Source organism: Canis lupus, chromosome 6 (genome assembly GCF_011100685.1).
Source record: "Canis lupus familiaris isolate Mischka breed German Shepherd chromosome 6, alternate assembly UU_Cfam_GSD_1.0, whole genome shotgun sequence".
In the NCBI taxonomy this organism is placed as follows: domain Eukaryota; kingdom Metazoa; phylum Chordata; class Mammalia; order Carnivora; family Canidae; genus Canis; species Canis lupus.
In genome coordinates this window covers 10,666,095-10,679,434 of record NC_049227.1, presented here as the reverse complement: position 1 = coordinate 10,679,434, position 13,340 = coordinate 10,666,095, and the positions used below count along the sequence as shown (strand labels likewise).

The 13,340-nt window shown below is 43.1% G+C and overlaps 1 protein-coding gene across 1 annotated transcript in view; it reads left to right on the top strand.

Moving 5' to 3' along the window:
• Positions 1 to 13,340, top strand: part of TRRAP (transformation/transcription domain associated protein) — a 115,261-nt gene that overhangs the window by 37,843 nt on the left and 64,078 nt on the right. Inside the window, 9 exon segments of the mRNA XM_038539452.1 lie at positions 50 to 249; positions 1,877 to 2,094; positions 2,194 to 2,391; positions 2,959 to 3,219; positions 3,880 to 4,041; positions 6,194 to 6,290; positions 7,921 to 8,042; positions 8,371 to 8,541; positions 12,083 to 12,151. Of these exon segments, the coding sequence (XP_038395380.1) occupies positions 50 to 249; positions 1,877 to 2,094; positions 2,194 to 2,391; positions 2,959 to 3,219; positions 3,880 to 4,041; positions 6,194 to 6,290; positions 7,921 to 8,042; positions 8,371 to 8,541; positions 12,083 to 12,151 (1,498 nt within the window).

Genomic DNA, 13,340 nt, shown 5'->3' with positions numbered 1-13,340 from the left:
CACCTCAGCACTTCGGTGTTGTGAGAATGAATTCAATTCTATCTTTCAGCTTTACAGAAAAGACCATACCTAATGTCATCATATCGCATCGTTACAAAGCACAAGACACTCCTGCTCGGAAGACTTTTGAGCAGGCTTTGACCGGGGCATTTATGTCTGCTGTTATTAAAGATCTCCGACCCAGCGCCTTGCCCTTTGTCGCCAGCCTGATCCGCCACTACACAATGGTGGCGGTTGCCCAGCAGTGCGGTGAGTGGGACAGAGGAAGTGGTTATGTGACTTCCTTAGACGTGTTTCAGAGGAGCAGTTAGACTGGTTGGGTTTTGGCCTTGGTTTTCAAATTTCCCACTTACTGCAGGATAGTTGGGATTTCAGTGATGGGTGCAGTAGTAACTTTAAAACTGTTATCAAGTTTCATCTGTACAGTATGCCCAGTAGAAGATTTTCACCCTTTGTTTTTTGTGAAAACAGGGCCCGAGTACTTGTGGGATCACTGCATAGGAGACCGTTTGTGGTCTCACCCTTGTCACTGGTCTTCCCTCCACGCTTTGTGTTCCAAGGCCCAGCCTCTGCTCTCCACTCTCCACTCCTGGGCTGGCTCCTCCCCGTCTCCATGTGGTGCTTTTCTTTGCTCCTGGGGTGCTCATCCCTGCTGTTTCCTGCCTCTGCTTCAGGGCCCTTGGGCTCTGGATGGGGAGGGACCACTTTTGGTTGTCTCCTTGTTTTTCTTTCTAATCCATCACAGACTGGGTATGCTTACAGAAGACACTAAAAATGTCCTGACACTGCCAGTTGCTGTGGAAATTTCTGGACATTTAGTCTCAGTTTTTGCACCTCCTCCCAGACCCATGCTGGTGGGTGGACATGCTCAAGTAGCGCTGCTGCAGTTTGAGTCCCCAAGGCCCCCCACCCTCCAGATGGACAGCATTTCTCCGAATGCTACAGAGCACCCAGAACTTTCCCCTTGTAACTCTTTTTGCCCTTCTTGGCCCAAATAGTCCGTGCTGTCCAGTTTATCTTAGATTGTTTCTCAGTGTCCTTTTTTTTTTTTTCCTCAGTGTCCTATTAACATCTTTCCAACAGACTTAATAAGCTTCTCAATAATATCCATCTTGCTGGGTACCTGGAAGGCATTAATTTTTTTTTTTTTTTTTAAAGATTTTATTAGAGCACAAGCCAGAGGGAGAGGGAAAGGGAGAAGCAGACTCCCCAGTGAGCAGAGAGCCCGATGTGGGGCTTAATTAATCTCAGGACCCCGGGATCATGACCTAGCTAAAGGCAGACGCTTAACCGACTGAGCCACCCAGGTGCCCCTGAGGTGTTAATTAATAATAGATTGTTCTCTTTGTGGGCTAGGTGTCATAGCTGGGTTGTTTTGTAATTATTATTTGTATGTCAGGAATGTCCAGAGTGTAGCCCATACTTATTTCTGTGCTGTGCTCCTTGGCCTGTTAAATAATTTTTTAAGAGAAGATATATGAGTCTCATGATTGAGAAAACCTGAAAAGAATACAGCTTAGAATGGAAAACATTCAAAAAATAGCCTTTGTGCAAATCAGACCATCCTAGTTTACAAGTAACTGTAGTTTAACAGAAATTGGTAGAAAAGTACTAGCATTGGATTTTATTGAACTCCTAATCTCACATTTAAAAATGAGTTAGTTTTGGGGTACCTGGAAGGGTCAGTCAGTGGAGCATACAACTTTTGATCTATGGGATTGTAAATTTGAGCCCTACATTGGGGATAGAGATTCCTAAAAAAATAAACTTAAAAAAAACAAAACAAAACGCTTTTTAATGTAGTTTTGCCATTTGAAGGACTAGAACATCCATGTAAATAACCTCTCCTTTCTTCCATGCCTGCCACCTCTTTCAGGTCCTTTCTTGCTGCCCTGCTACCAGGTGGGTAGCCAGCCCAGCACAGCCATGTTTCACAGCGAAGAAAATGGATCAAAAGGAATGGATCCCTTGGTCCTTATTGATGCAATAGCTATCTGCATGGCATATGAGGAAAAGGAACTTTGCAAGATCGGGGAGGTGGCCCTGGCTGTGATATTTGATGTTGCAAGTATCATTCTGGGCTCAAAGGAGAGGGTAAGAAAGGGGGATCTTCTCTTCTGCAGGCATTCTAGAAACCAGTTACAGAGAGTTGGAACAACATGAGGGTCTATGTGTGTGTTTTTCTCTCTCCAGGCGTGCCAACTGCCTCTGTTCTCCTACATCGTAGAGCGCCTGTGTGCGTGTTGCTATGAACAGGCCTGGTATGCGAAGCTAGGGGGTGTGGTGTCCATTAAGTTTCTCATGGAGCGGCTGCCTCTCACTTGGGTTCTCCAGAACCAGCAGACATTCCTCAAGGCACTTCTCTTTGTCATGATGGACTTGACTGGAGAGGTAGGTGATGTATGGTCTCAAATCTAAGCCAGCTGTTCTGGAAGTTTGCCTAGAGAATAGTTAGGATGAGGCAGTTTGGCAAAATGCTTTCCCAGAAGCTTAGGTTTCATTACAGTATCTTTAATAAGGACAGATCAGGACCCCCACATGCTGTCCCTGGTTATCTAAATATCTTTCCTCCTTGATAAAGAACCGTCACTGGCTGAGTACATAACACGGTATATCTGTGAAGGCAAATAATACTTCTCACGCTCTCCTAGGGCTAAATAGTGCACCTGCTGCAGGAGTTTCTACAGCAGTAGCATTCTTTATGAAGCCTTATGTAAGTGTAACTGAAACAAATAGAATGTAGTGGGCGTTGCCAGCCTACGTGTTTGGTAAATAAAATGAGTATGTTTAGGTCCACATGTTCTTTTCTGAATGACATATAGGAATTCTAAGGTGATTTAGCCACTGAAATACTGTGCGGAGGTTATGAAGTAGTCTTGTTAAAATTCACTGGCCCCGGCAGTGGAGGTGGGCCCTCCGCGATAGCCCCTTTCATTCTAAGGAGTCTCTGGCCTACAGGTTTCCAATGGGGCGGTCGCCATGGCAAAGACCACCCTAGAGCAGCTTCTGATGAGGTGCGCAACACCCTTAAAAGATGAGGAGAGAGCCGAAGAGATCGTGGCAGCTCAGGAGAAGTCTTTTCACCATGTGACACATGATTTGGTTCGAGAAGTCACCTCTCCAAATTCCACTGTGAGAAAACAGGCCATGCATTCGCTGCAGGTCTTGGCCCAGGTCACTGGAAAAAGTGTGACTGTGATCATGGAGCCCCATAAAGAGGTAAGATTTCTGTCACTGGAACTAGGATAACTTGAACAAAACTCTTGAGATCCTTTTCCTTCTCCTTCAGATGTGACTGGAAGAGGATATGTAATTTATAATTTTGTGTCCACTTCACAAAGTGCAACTATACATGCTGTCTTTGACCTCAGGCACAAAAGCAGTGTGCTTACATTAATGGCTCTATCCATAGCTGTCAGTGTCAGGACAGAAAGCTGCTTTCCTGCGTCTCTGTAGCACAGTCTGGTCACTCTTTATTGTTTTACGAATGGTCACTTTGGAAACTTGGAAGTTAAGTGTGTCTGACATGTAACTATCCACCATCCAGTTTTAGCACATGGAACATACCTTCCCTTCCCTAACTAAAGGACATCCATAAACACTTTCCATCTCCCAGTTTCTTTTCTTTTTTCATGAAAGACACAGAGAGGCAGAGACATAGAGGGAGAAATAGGCTCCCTATGGGAGCCTGATGTGGGACCTGATCCCAGGACCGCAGAATCACGACCTGAGCCAAAGGCAGACGTTCAACCACTGAGCCACCCAGGCACCCCCCATCTTCCATTTTCAAACTGATAGTCATTTGAGAATGTTATGATGAGCCATATTTGCTTTTTAAAGGATGGCGGGTTAGTAGTACTTCCTCCTTGCCTCCCCCAGGTCCTCCAGGATATGGTCCCACCTAAGAAGCATTTGCTCCGACACCAGCCTGCCAACGCACAGATTGGCCTGATGGAGGGGAATACATTCTGTACCACACTGCAGCCCAGGCTCTTCACAATGGATCTTAACGTGGTGGAGCATAAGGTGTTCTACACAGAGGTAGGGGGGTGGTGGTGCGGCGTGGTGTGGATGGTGATGACGTATGTCTGGTAGCCTGTCTTTGTGCACGAAGACTGGTCAGGCAGCACTCAGAGAAGGCCCGGGTAGTGACCACAGGTAACCAGCTGTAACCTGGCACAACCACCTGCAGAGGTACGTTACAGAAGGTAGGCCGGGTAACTGGAGATGGTCAACCATCTGTGGCTGTTTTCTGAGTCCTTCGAGCTTTAGCCTTCTCCAGGCCTTGATCCCAGAGCCTGAAGGATGTAGTCTAGAGAAAGCTGTGCTGCCTACTTTGATTGCTCTTATCAGCTGGGGCTTAGAATAACACTGGCTTAGAGCAAGCGCCAGTTTATTGAATTTATTCATCACTTAAGAATGTGCTGTGTGCTGTGAAGAACTTACCACACATGAATGCCATTATTTAGTTTGGACAGCTCTTCGTGAACTAGAGATTCTGATTGTTCTCATTTTGGGTGATAGCAGATGGTGTCCTACAAGTGTTTGTGAACTTTCCAGTATGGGGTGATATTAGAAACAGATTGAACTGTACTTCCAGTCCAATTCTAAGCATTAATTCATAGAATACAGTGATGGTTTGGTGATGAATCCCAAAGTGAAATTTTTTTTAGAACCTGAATCCTACTCTGGAGGCATTGTCAGAATGAACAGAGGCAAAAGTCATAAGAAAGCAACTTCTTTCTGATCCACACTAAGTTTGAATTTCCACTTACGAAAAATTTACCTCTTGAATTTTTAAGCCCAGTGTATTTGCTTGGACATAGAATTCTATGATCACATGGTCTAGCTTTGATCTTTTATATCTTATCGTATTCCTTGTGTAGGAGTCATAGTTCATATGTTTGGACAGAGGTTCTAGGAGAGCCACTGGAGGATGGGAGGAAGTTTCCCTTTGGTGATTCCAGAGGCACATGTGTTTTCCCCTGTGTGGAAAGTTCCTCACTAAGCTTAAGACCAGAACCTGATAGTGTTGAGTGATAAATTGCAGGGAATGCAACTGGTTTTCCAAGTGTTTATCAGTGTACTGGCTGTATCAGAACATGTGGGATCTTTTTAAAAAGAGAGACTCCTGAGTCATCTCCCAGGTTTGGAGTCAGCCCTCCAGATCTACCAGCTCTAAGCTTCCCAGGTGATTCTGTTGTGGAGTATGCATCACTCTCTTTCTAGAGATAGCTACAGATACAGGTATCTGTGTGTGTGTGCATACGCACGTATTTATGAGGAGAGTAACTCATAGTGATGGAGTGGAATAGGGTGGTGGCTTAAAGTGCTTATTAGTGTATATATCCTTTTTTGCTGTTTGAAATCTTTTACTAGGTAGGAATCTTTGAGGGAAAAAAGATATGATAAAGTTTATCCCATTTTCCCAGGATGTAAATAGAGAAAACAGTAATAGAACAACATGTATGATATTTTGGGTATTAGATATATAATATATACTGGGGAATGATAAAATATTTGGAAAGATTTTTACAGGAATCTCTGAGTTAACAGTATTCCCAGTGATTTTCAACTTCTTTATGCTTTTCTGTACTTGAAAAAAGTATTACTACTCAGCTATTGAATTACAGCACGTATGTTTTTTGAGCCATGGGCCCATGGCTTATAAGGAGGGAGATGTTCCTGCCATCATGATATTTGCAGTTCAGGTGATTGCCAGTTATGGTATCAGAGTGGGTGAGAAAGTATCTAAGAATTTTTTTTTAAATTTTATTTTATTTTTATATTTATGATAGGCACACAGTGAGTGAGAGAGAGGCAGAGAGATAGGCAGAGGGAGAAGCAGGCTCCATGCACCGGGAGCCCAACGTGGGATTCGATCCCGGGCCTCCAGGATCACGCCCTGGGCCAAAGGCAGGCGCTAAACCACTGCGCCACCCAGGGATCCCCAGTATCTAAGAATTTATTTCACTAATGAGGTTGACACAGTTTGCTTTAGAAGGAAGCTCTGTCACATTCAATATTCCCTAGGGTTTGAGTTTAGTTTATCAGTCATTAATCATGTTGTGTGTGTTTGTGTGTGTGTGTGTGTGTGTGTGTGTGTGTGTAAGATTGCTATGTTCTGTAATTTTCAAGGTTACTTGTCTTCACAGTAAGAGCAGGCTAAATTAAATTATTTTATCTTTTACAGCTGTTAAATTTGTGTGAGGCTGAAGACTCAGCTTTAACAAAGCTGCCCTGTTACAAAAGCCTTCCATCACTGGTGCCTTTGCGAATTGCAGCATTAAGTAAGTTAATATGAATTAAATCTGAAACAAGCCATGGGTATGAAGGTACAAGGAGGCAGTGGTCTTTTGGGGTTGTGGTTTTTTTTTTATGTTCTTTTTAAGGTGGGATAATCATGTTTGAGTATTTGTCAAACATATAATCTATTGACATTGTGAGATGTCAATAGATCATATAGATTGATAGGATTTAAACAATTGTTTATTCTTGTACACTATGCATTTTACTTTGTAGTAATTAACTCTTAATGCTATAGTTCTCTGATGAATCGAACGCTCTGGTTGAAGAGAGCAGTCGTAGCATTCATATATTGCCAGTTTCGCCCAAATCAGAGTATATAGGAAGATCTACTATAGCCTTCATAGGTTTTGCACATTGGTTTTGTAGCATTTGAGATTCTGTTGTCTTCAAGGCTTCATGAGCAACGTCAGCTACATTGTTGAATTTTTACTCACTTAGAAGCATCACACCACACCCCACCCACCCCGTCCCCACCACCCAACACACCTTTTTTTTTGGTAAATAAATACCCAGTACAAGTTTTTTTTTAGTTGACTTGGTCTCTTGCTTTCTCGGTATGTATGTATATATGTATGTATGTATTTATTTATTTATATTTTTAAAAGTCAATGATTTTTTTAAAATATTTTATTTATTCATGAGAGATACAGAGAGAGAGAGAGAGAGAGAGGCAGAGACACAGGCAGAGGGAGAAGCAGGCTCCATGCAGGGAGCCTGACATGGGAGAGAGGCAGAGACACAGGCAGAGGGAGAAGCAGGCTCCATGCAGGGAGCCTGACATGGGACTCGATCCCGGGACTCCAGGATCAGGCCCTGGGCTGAAGGCGGCGCTAAACCACTGAGCCACCAACAAGAAAGTCCTCTTTCTTGTTTTTTTATACTCTATATGAAATGTTGCCAGAATCTTCCTTGAGTTAGAGATAGAGGAGCTGAGAAGCAAGCCATAATACCTGCATGAGCATGGGGCCGAGGTTTGGAAGACATAGCAGGTGGGAGGGAGAGAGATGCTCGGCAGCCAAGTTTGACAGCTTCTTTCCTCTTGGGATACCTTTCTTCCAGTGCCTCTTGTGCAATCCTGTTGGCTAGTACAGGCGTTGCTCTTGGTCAGATGTTCTCTCTTGACTAACATATTCCCTTTTCTGAGAATATCTGTATTTTCAAAACCTTTAACTCCCCACGTGGGGAGAAGGCTGCCTGACATGGATAGTGGAAGAAAAGCCAGGCTGCATGTGTATTCCCTCATCACCAGAGTTCAAGGCCAGTTCAGTGTGTCTGCCCACAGCCCAGCTATCCTCTCACCCCTTGTGGGGATGTCTTGGGGAAAGGGTGTCAGTGGGCACCTCCACTTCCTCCCTCTGTCTATCTGGACAGGGTAATATTTACCATGGCTCTTCTGACAGGCTGTTGGCTCCCCTCTTAAATAACACTGACCATGTGAGTTAGAAGATTACATGGCATTCTTTGATCTTTTTCGAGGGCAGACACATGGGAAGTGGTTCAGTGATTCATACTTTGTGTTGTTTGGTAAGAGCCTTTAGACAAGGAAATTGTTTATATCTTTTTAAGGTTAATAATGAAATTGATTAACCTCATTGATTTCTCTTCCGAAAGATGCGCTTGCTGCCTGCAATTACCTTCCTCAGTCCAGGGAGAAGATTATTGCTGCACTCTTCAAGGCCCTGAATTCCACCAACAGTGAGCTGCAGGAGGCTGGGGAAGCCTGCATGAGAAAGGTGAGTGGGATGCACGTGTGTATGTGCGGGCGAGGGTCTGTCTTCAGCGCTCTTCCTGTTCACCTGGTTCATGCACCTGGAAGGCTGCCTCTTGTTAGTACACATTGGATTCCAGTAATGTCTCTATTTGTTTCCCAGTAACACTGAGCCTATTAAAATAGTGACAGTAATGACTAGTCTTCTTCATCATAAACTTTTAGAATGTGCTTGCCTAATATTTCATTTTCTCACGGAAAATAAAATCTTGCTGCTAGAGCTGAATGAGTTCATTCTGTTATAAAGTGTATTTTGTTGTCTATTTTTCTCCATAACCTTTCTTTTTAAATAGTTTTTGGAAGGTGCTACCATAGAAGTAGATCAAATACATACACATATGCGGCCTTTGTTGATGATGCTGGGGGATTATCGAAGCTTGACGCTGAACGTCGTGAATCGTCTGACTTCCGTTACCCGGCTTTTCCCAAACTCCTTCAATGATAAATTTTGTGATCAGATGATGGTAAGCCATATTACATTTAAACATACTCTGTATTCAACCTGAAATTTTAAGGGTCTTTTTTTTGGGGGGGGTGGGCAGTAACATGGGGGTGGTTAAAATTCAGGAGGTGTGAAAGGGGTACTGTGAACGTCTCCTCCCATCCCTGTCTTCCAGCAGCCCATCTCCCCTTCCCGGGGATAGCCAGTGATAATGGTTTCCTGTATGTCTGTCTGAGATGTTTTACATTTATAGGAGGACATACATAATTCTTTTGTTTCCCTCAAAAGGCAGCACCATGTACACACGGGTCATATTCTTTCTATTTACTGCTCATTTCAGATCAGAACATGAAGTGCTTTTTCTTTTTTTAAAATTTTTCTAAGATTTTGTTTATTCATGAGAGACTCACAGAGAGAGAAAGGCAGAGACACAGGCAGAGGGAGAAGCAGGCTCCATGCAGGGAGCCTGATGCGGGACTCAATCCCAGAACTCTGGGATCATGTCCTGAACCAAAGGCTGATGCTCAACCGCTGAGCCACCTGTCTTCTGGCTATGTAATATTTCATTATGTGGACATGCCAGAATTCGCTTCACCATTCCCCCACTGACAAATGTCTAGATTGCTCCCAGTCTTTTGCTATTATAGACGTGATGTATTGAAAAACATGTAAGAACTTTAGGAGTTTTTTGGGTTTTTAAAATTACCAAGAAAATAATTATGCAAATAAAATACCTGTTAGACAGTGTTTAAATTTGAATATAAGCAGATGAAGGAGGTTCAGCTGTTAACTTTCTTCTGCATTCAGTTTTGCTTCCAGTAAGTAGACGTTCGTAAATAACTTAAGATTTCATGGTATGTTATTGTGGACGTGTACGTACTTCCCATGCTTCTGTTTCTCGGGTGGCCTTTGGCCATTTAGACATCTCAGGACACCAAAGATAGTTGGTTTTTTTTTTTTTTTTTGGTTTTGGTGCACCTTTACCCTAGCTGTAAGTGGGGGTGAGGTGACATATATAGATGTAGCGTATGTAGAGTTGCAGATATATGGATGTGTGGGGACCATACAGCTTTTTCTGTCACCTACTGCGTCTTCGTACCTGCAGATACCTGAAAAAGGAACAATGACTGGAACACCTGACTTGGAGTTGGTAGTATTACAGTTGGCCCTAAGAATTGTAGCTGATGCCCTATTAGAGTGTTATCGGGAAACAGTATTCCATGGGAGTAAATCTCCCGAATTGGAAGGCTCTTTCCTGTTTAACTTCTAGATGTGTATACACACCCTCCCTACCAGTGTATGTGCATGCGCACGTTAACAGACGTGATCACAGTAGGTGAGGTTGTATCACTTCCTAAGGAGAGCACATCAGATATGCATTTTATCCTCCATTCAGTGTGAGACCTGTGCATGTATGCCGACTATCCCAGTGTTGTCATGTTCATTTCTTCCCTCTCCGCTGTCTTTTTTCGCTGCCTTTGCATGCCTGCCAGAAGCGATGTGCTTGTGGCTAGTGGGTGGTTTTACCACCAGGCTGACCCTTGACGCTTGGCTGTGAGCTGAGAGTTATTCAGTGAATGGTATTAGAACAGATTCTGTAGAACAGTGTGAAGAGACTGCTGTACCACTTTACAATCCATAGTTTCTGACTTGGGGTAGGAGTCGTCTTCTCCCTAGAGTGAAGTTTGGGGGTTTATGTTTTTGATTTGTTCAGAGGATTTTTCCCTCCCTTCTTTGGCATGGTAGCTATTTTCAGAATGGTTAAAATTTCTCTAAATGTAGAGAATGTTGATGTTCTTGGATAAAGAAACTGAAGCTACCATTTGTCCAGCTGTGTTCCTCTGGCCCCCACCTTGCTAGAGTCCAGCCCGAGGTCTCTGCCAACAGGGCATTTGCGTGTGTGGCATGGATGGGTCTTCTGATGTGTTCATGCCTGCTGCATTGCAGCAGGGGTGGTGCAGTGGTCAAACACACATTTGCCCTTTGAGTCCTGGTCTTCAGAGCTGTGCTCTATCTCTGAGCCTTTGTTTTCCCGAGTGTGATGGGCTTTCAAGGTTAGCAGCTCAACCCTTCAGCATAATTTTAAGAGCTGAGACACCCTACTCTGTAGAATGGGTATCCATGAACACAATCCTGAAAATTTGCCATTTTAAAAATTTGAACTGCTTGATATTTGACTTTGAAGTCTCTCATGTAGTTATTTGTGGTGGATAGCTCCTTCTTGAACTAAAAGTGAACTTATGTACAATTAGTGTATTTTTTTCCTTTGGGGAATCTGAAAACAGGATAGGTGATGCAGCTGGCTGCTTCCATTTCCTTTGGTTTTGTTCCTCTCTTATCTTTGGCAAAAGAGCTGTTGTAGTAAGGTCAGGTTTCATGAATGTAGATCTTGGCGATTAATATCTTTCCAGGAATTTTACTGGCAAATAGCTTAGTGTACTTAGTTTCTTTGAAAGCATATAGATTTTAGTGTTTCTCAGTGTGTGTTATTTGGAACACTGGCCCTATAGGTGTATTTAAGTCTAAGTGTATTTAAGTCATGTGTCCCCAAGTCTCTTTTACCATGGAGTCCTTTTAAAAACAACTAGTTAACTTCCTGCAGGGCTTCAGTGTTTGAAGAACAAGTCTGGACAGTGTGAGACAATGAAGATAGTTGTGTTATTTGGATAGTCTTGTGGTTTTACCTGTAGGCTCTGAGTGCCTATCTGCCAGGCTTTGCTGGACATCATGGCTGGGAGGCTGCCTGCTGCATGCCCCGGTCAGATAAGAGTTGCTTTGGGCTCAGGGATCTCTCTCCTCCATGGTCTTGGAGTAGAACACAGTCTTACCATGTTAACAGTTGCCCTTGTTCTGCACAGAAGGGAAGTGGTTCCTGTTTGCCCTAATTTGTACAGCCTCTGACCATGCTCATCTCACCTGCCCACCACCATTTCCTCCCACCCCATGCCCATTGCTCCTTAGCCATACATAGCAACCAGCCTTCTTGTTGGTGGACTCAGGGCCTTTGCCTTTCCTTTTCTCTGCCTGGTGTGCAAGACCCTCCTTGACCTTGACTGCCTTCTCCAGCTGATTCCTGTTCCTCTTTCATAACCTTTAGCATGACTGTTCCACAGCAGGCACCTGTGTCCTTTACCTGTTCTCCCCACTTGAACCTGAGGAACGAGGATAGGATGATGTCTGCCTGTCTTTCACTTCTCCACCCAGGTACCTAGCATGGTGCCCGGCTTCTACAGGCGCTCAATGAACAGGTGCAGCACCAAGTAACATGGTAATAAGAGGACAGCAGTAAGATGCTAGCACTAGAATGATCAGGTTTCAGGACTTTTTTTTTTTTTTTTCTATCAGCATAAATTCAGCCTTTTGTTCATAGAACGTGACGCAGATGCTAGTTACCCTCCTCTCTAGAGCAGTGGTTGGGCTGTTTCAAATATGAACACTGCCATCCTACGTTAAATATAATGGAAATTAATGATTACATATGAATTTTCATGTAAGAATAGTGTGGAATCGAACTGATCCTCTGTGAGGGGAAAAGTGTCTAAGGATGTTGTTTTTCCCCACAGCAACATCTACGAAAGTGGATGGAAGTGGTGGTCCTCACCCACAAAGGGGGCCAGAGGAGCGACGGAAACGTGAGTGACTTGTTTGCTTCTGGGAAGGGCAGCCCTGCCGGGCACTGCTGCTGGCAATGTTAATATTGGAGCAGTGCTTTTAAGTAAAATACCGGTCAGAAACCCAGTTTATGTCATCATAGTCCGTGTAAAGTGTTGAACATCTTTTACCAGCATTACATTTTGCCTTTATTTTTCTTAATTCTTGAACATTTCTTTTTGTGTTTCTTTAAAATCTCCTTTGTTCACCTTAATATGACGTTTTTGTTGATGAGAATTCTGGGAAGCTTGAAATATTAGTATTTCAATTTTACTAGTTTTGCTATAAAGTACATTTTCTAGAGTGTTTTTGGCAGCTGCTGTCTGCATGGTGGTGCATTCCTCAGCTGTGGTTTCCCATTGCTTCCCATCATCACCGCCTCATGAAACTAAGTATAGATTTCAGGACTTCAGACACTGAGGATAGTGTAGCAAAGCATCACATAAATACCTGCATGTATGTTTACAGGTCTGAAGCCCCACCCCAACTGTTTGCCAAAAATCAAATGGCCAGTACTTCAAAAACACATTTTTTATGGGTTTAAGGGAAAACTACTTTAGTTCAATTTTTTTATGTGCCTGATGTTGGTCATTTTAAGATTTTGCTCTTAAAAATAATGGTTCTTGCTGTTTTGAATCTATTTTGTATAAGTTAATATTCCTTTAAAATACTTTTTAAGTTGATGACTGTTCTATCGGTAGGATCGTGTTTTCCCTAAGTTCCTCTTAAACCTGGTGAAATTGTATGGCAGTGTCCTAATAAGGGGATTCTATAGCTTTTCAGAGGCATAATCAACGTGGCTTTTTGTCTTCCTGTGCCTATTTGTTGGATGCTGTGTTTCATCCCAACTTGGATTTTTTTTTTTTTTTTTTTGGCTTAATTATGCTTTGTTTTGACCATTCTGTGTCAAGGTGTTTTGTTTATGTAAGTCTCTATTCCTGCCGCTTCTAAACAGCCAACTAAGCAAAACTAAACCAGGATTTTAAACTTTTTTTTAGGAGTGTTATACCACCATGACCTCTTTGAAGGTTCGTTACTTATATACACAGGGAAAAATCAGGAACCTCTTTGTGGGGAAGAGCAGAGTGTATTTTAAAAGCCTAAACTTTTGGGAGTAGGTACAGGTGCCTCTGTGCTTTTCCTCCCCGTCTCATCCACTAGGTATTTTTG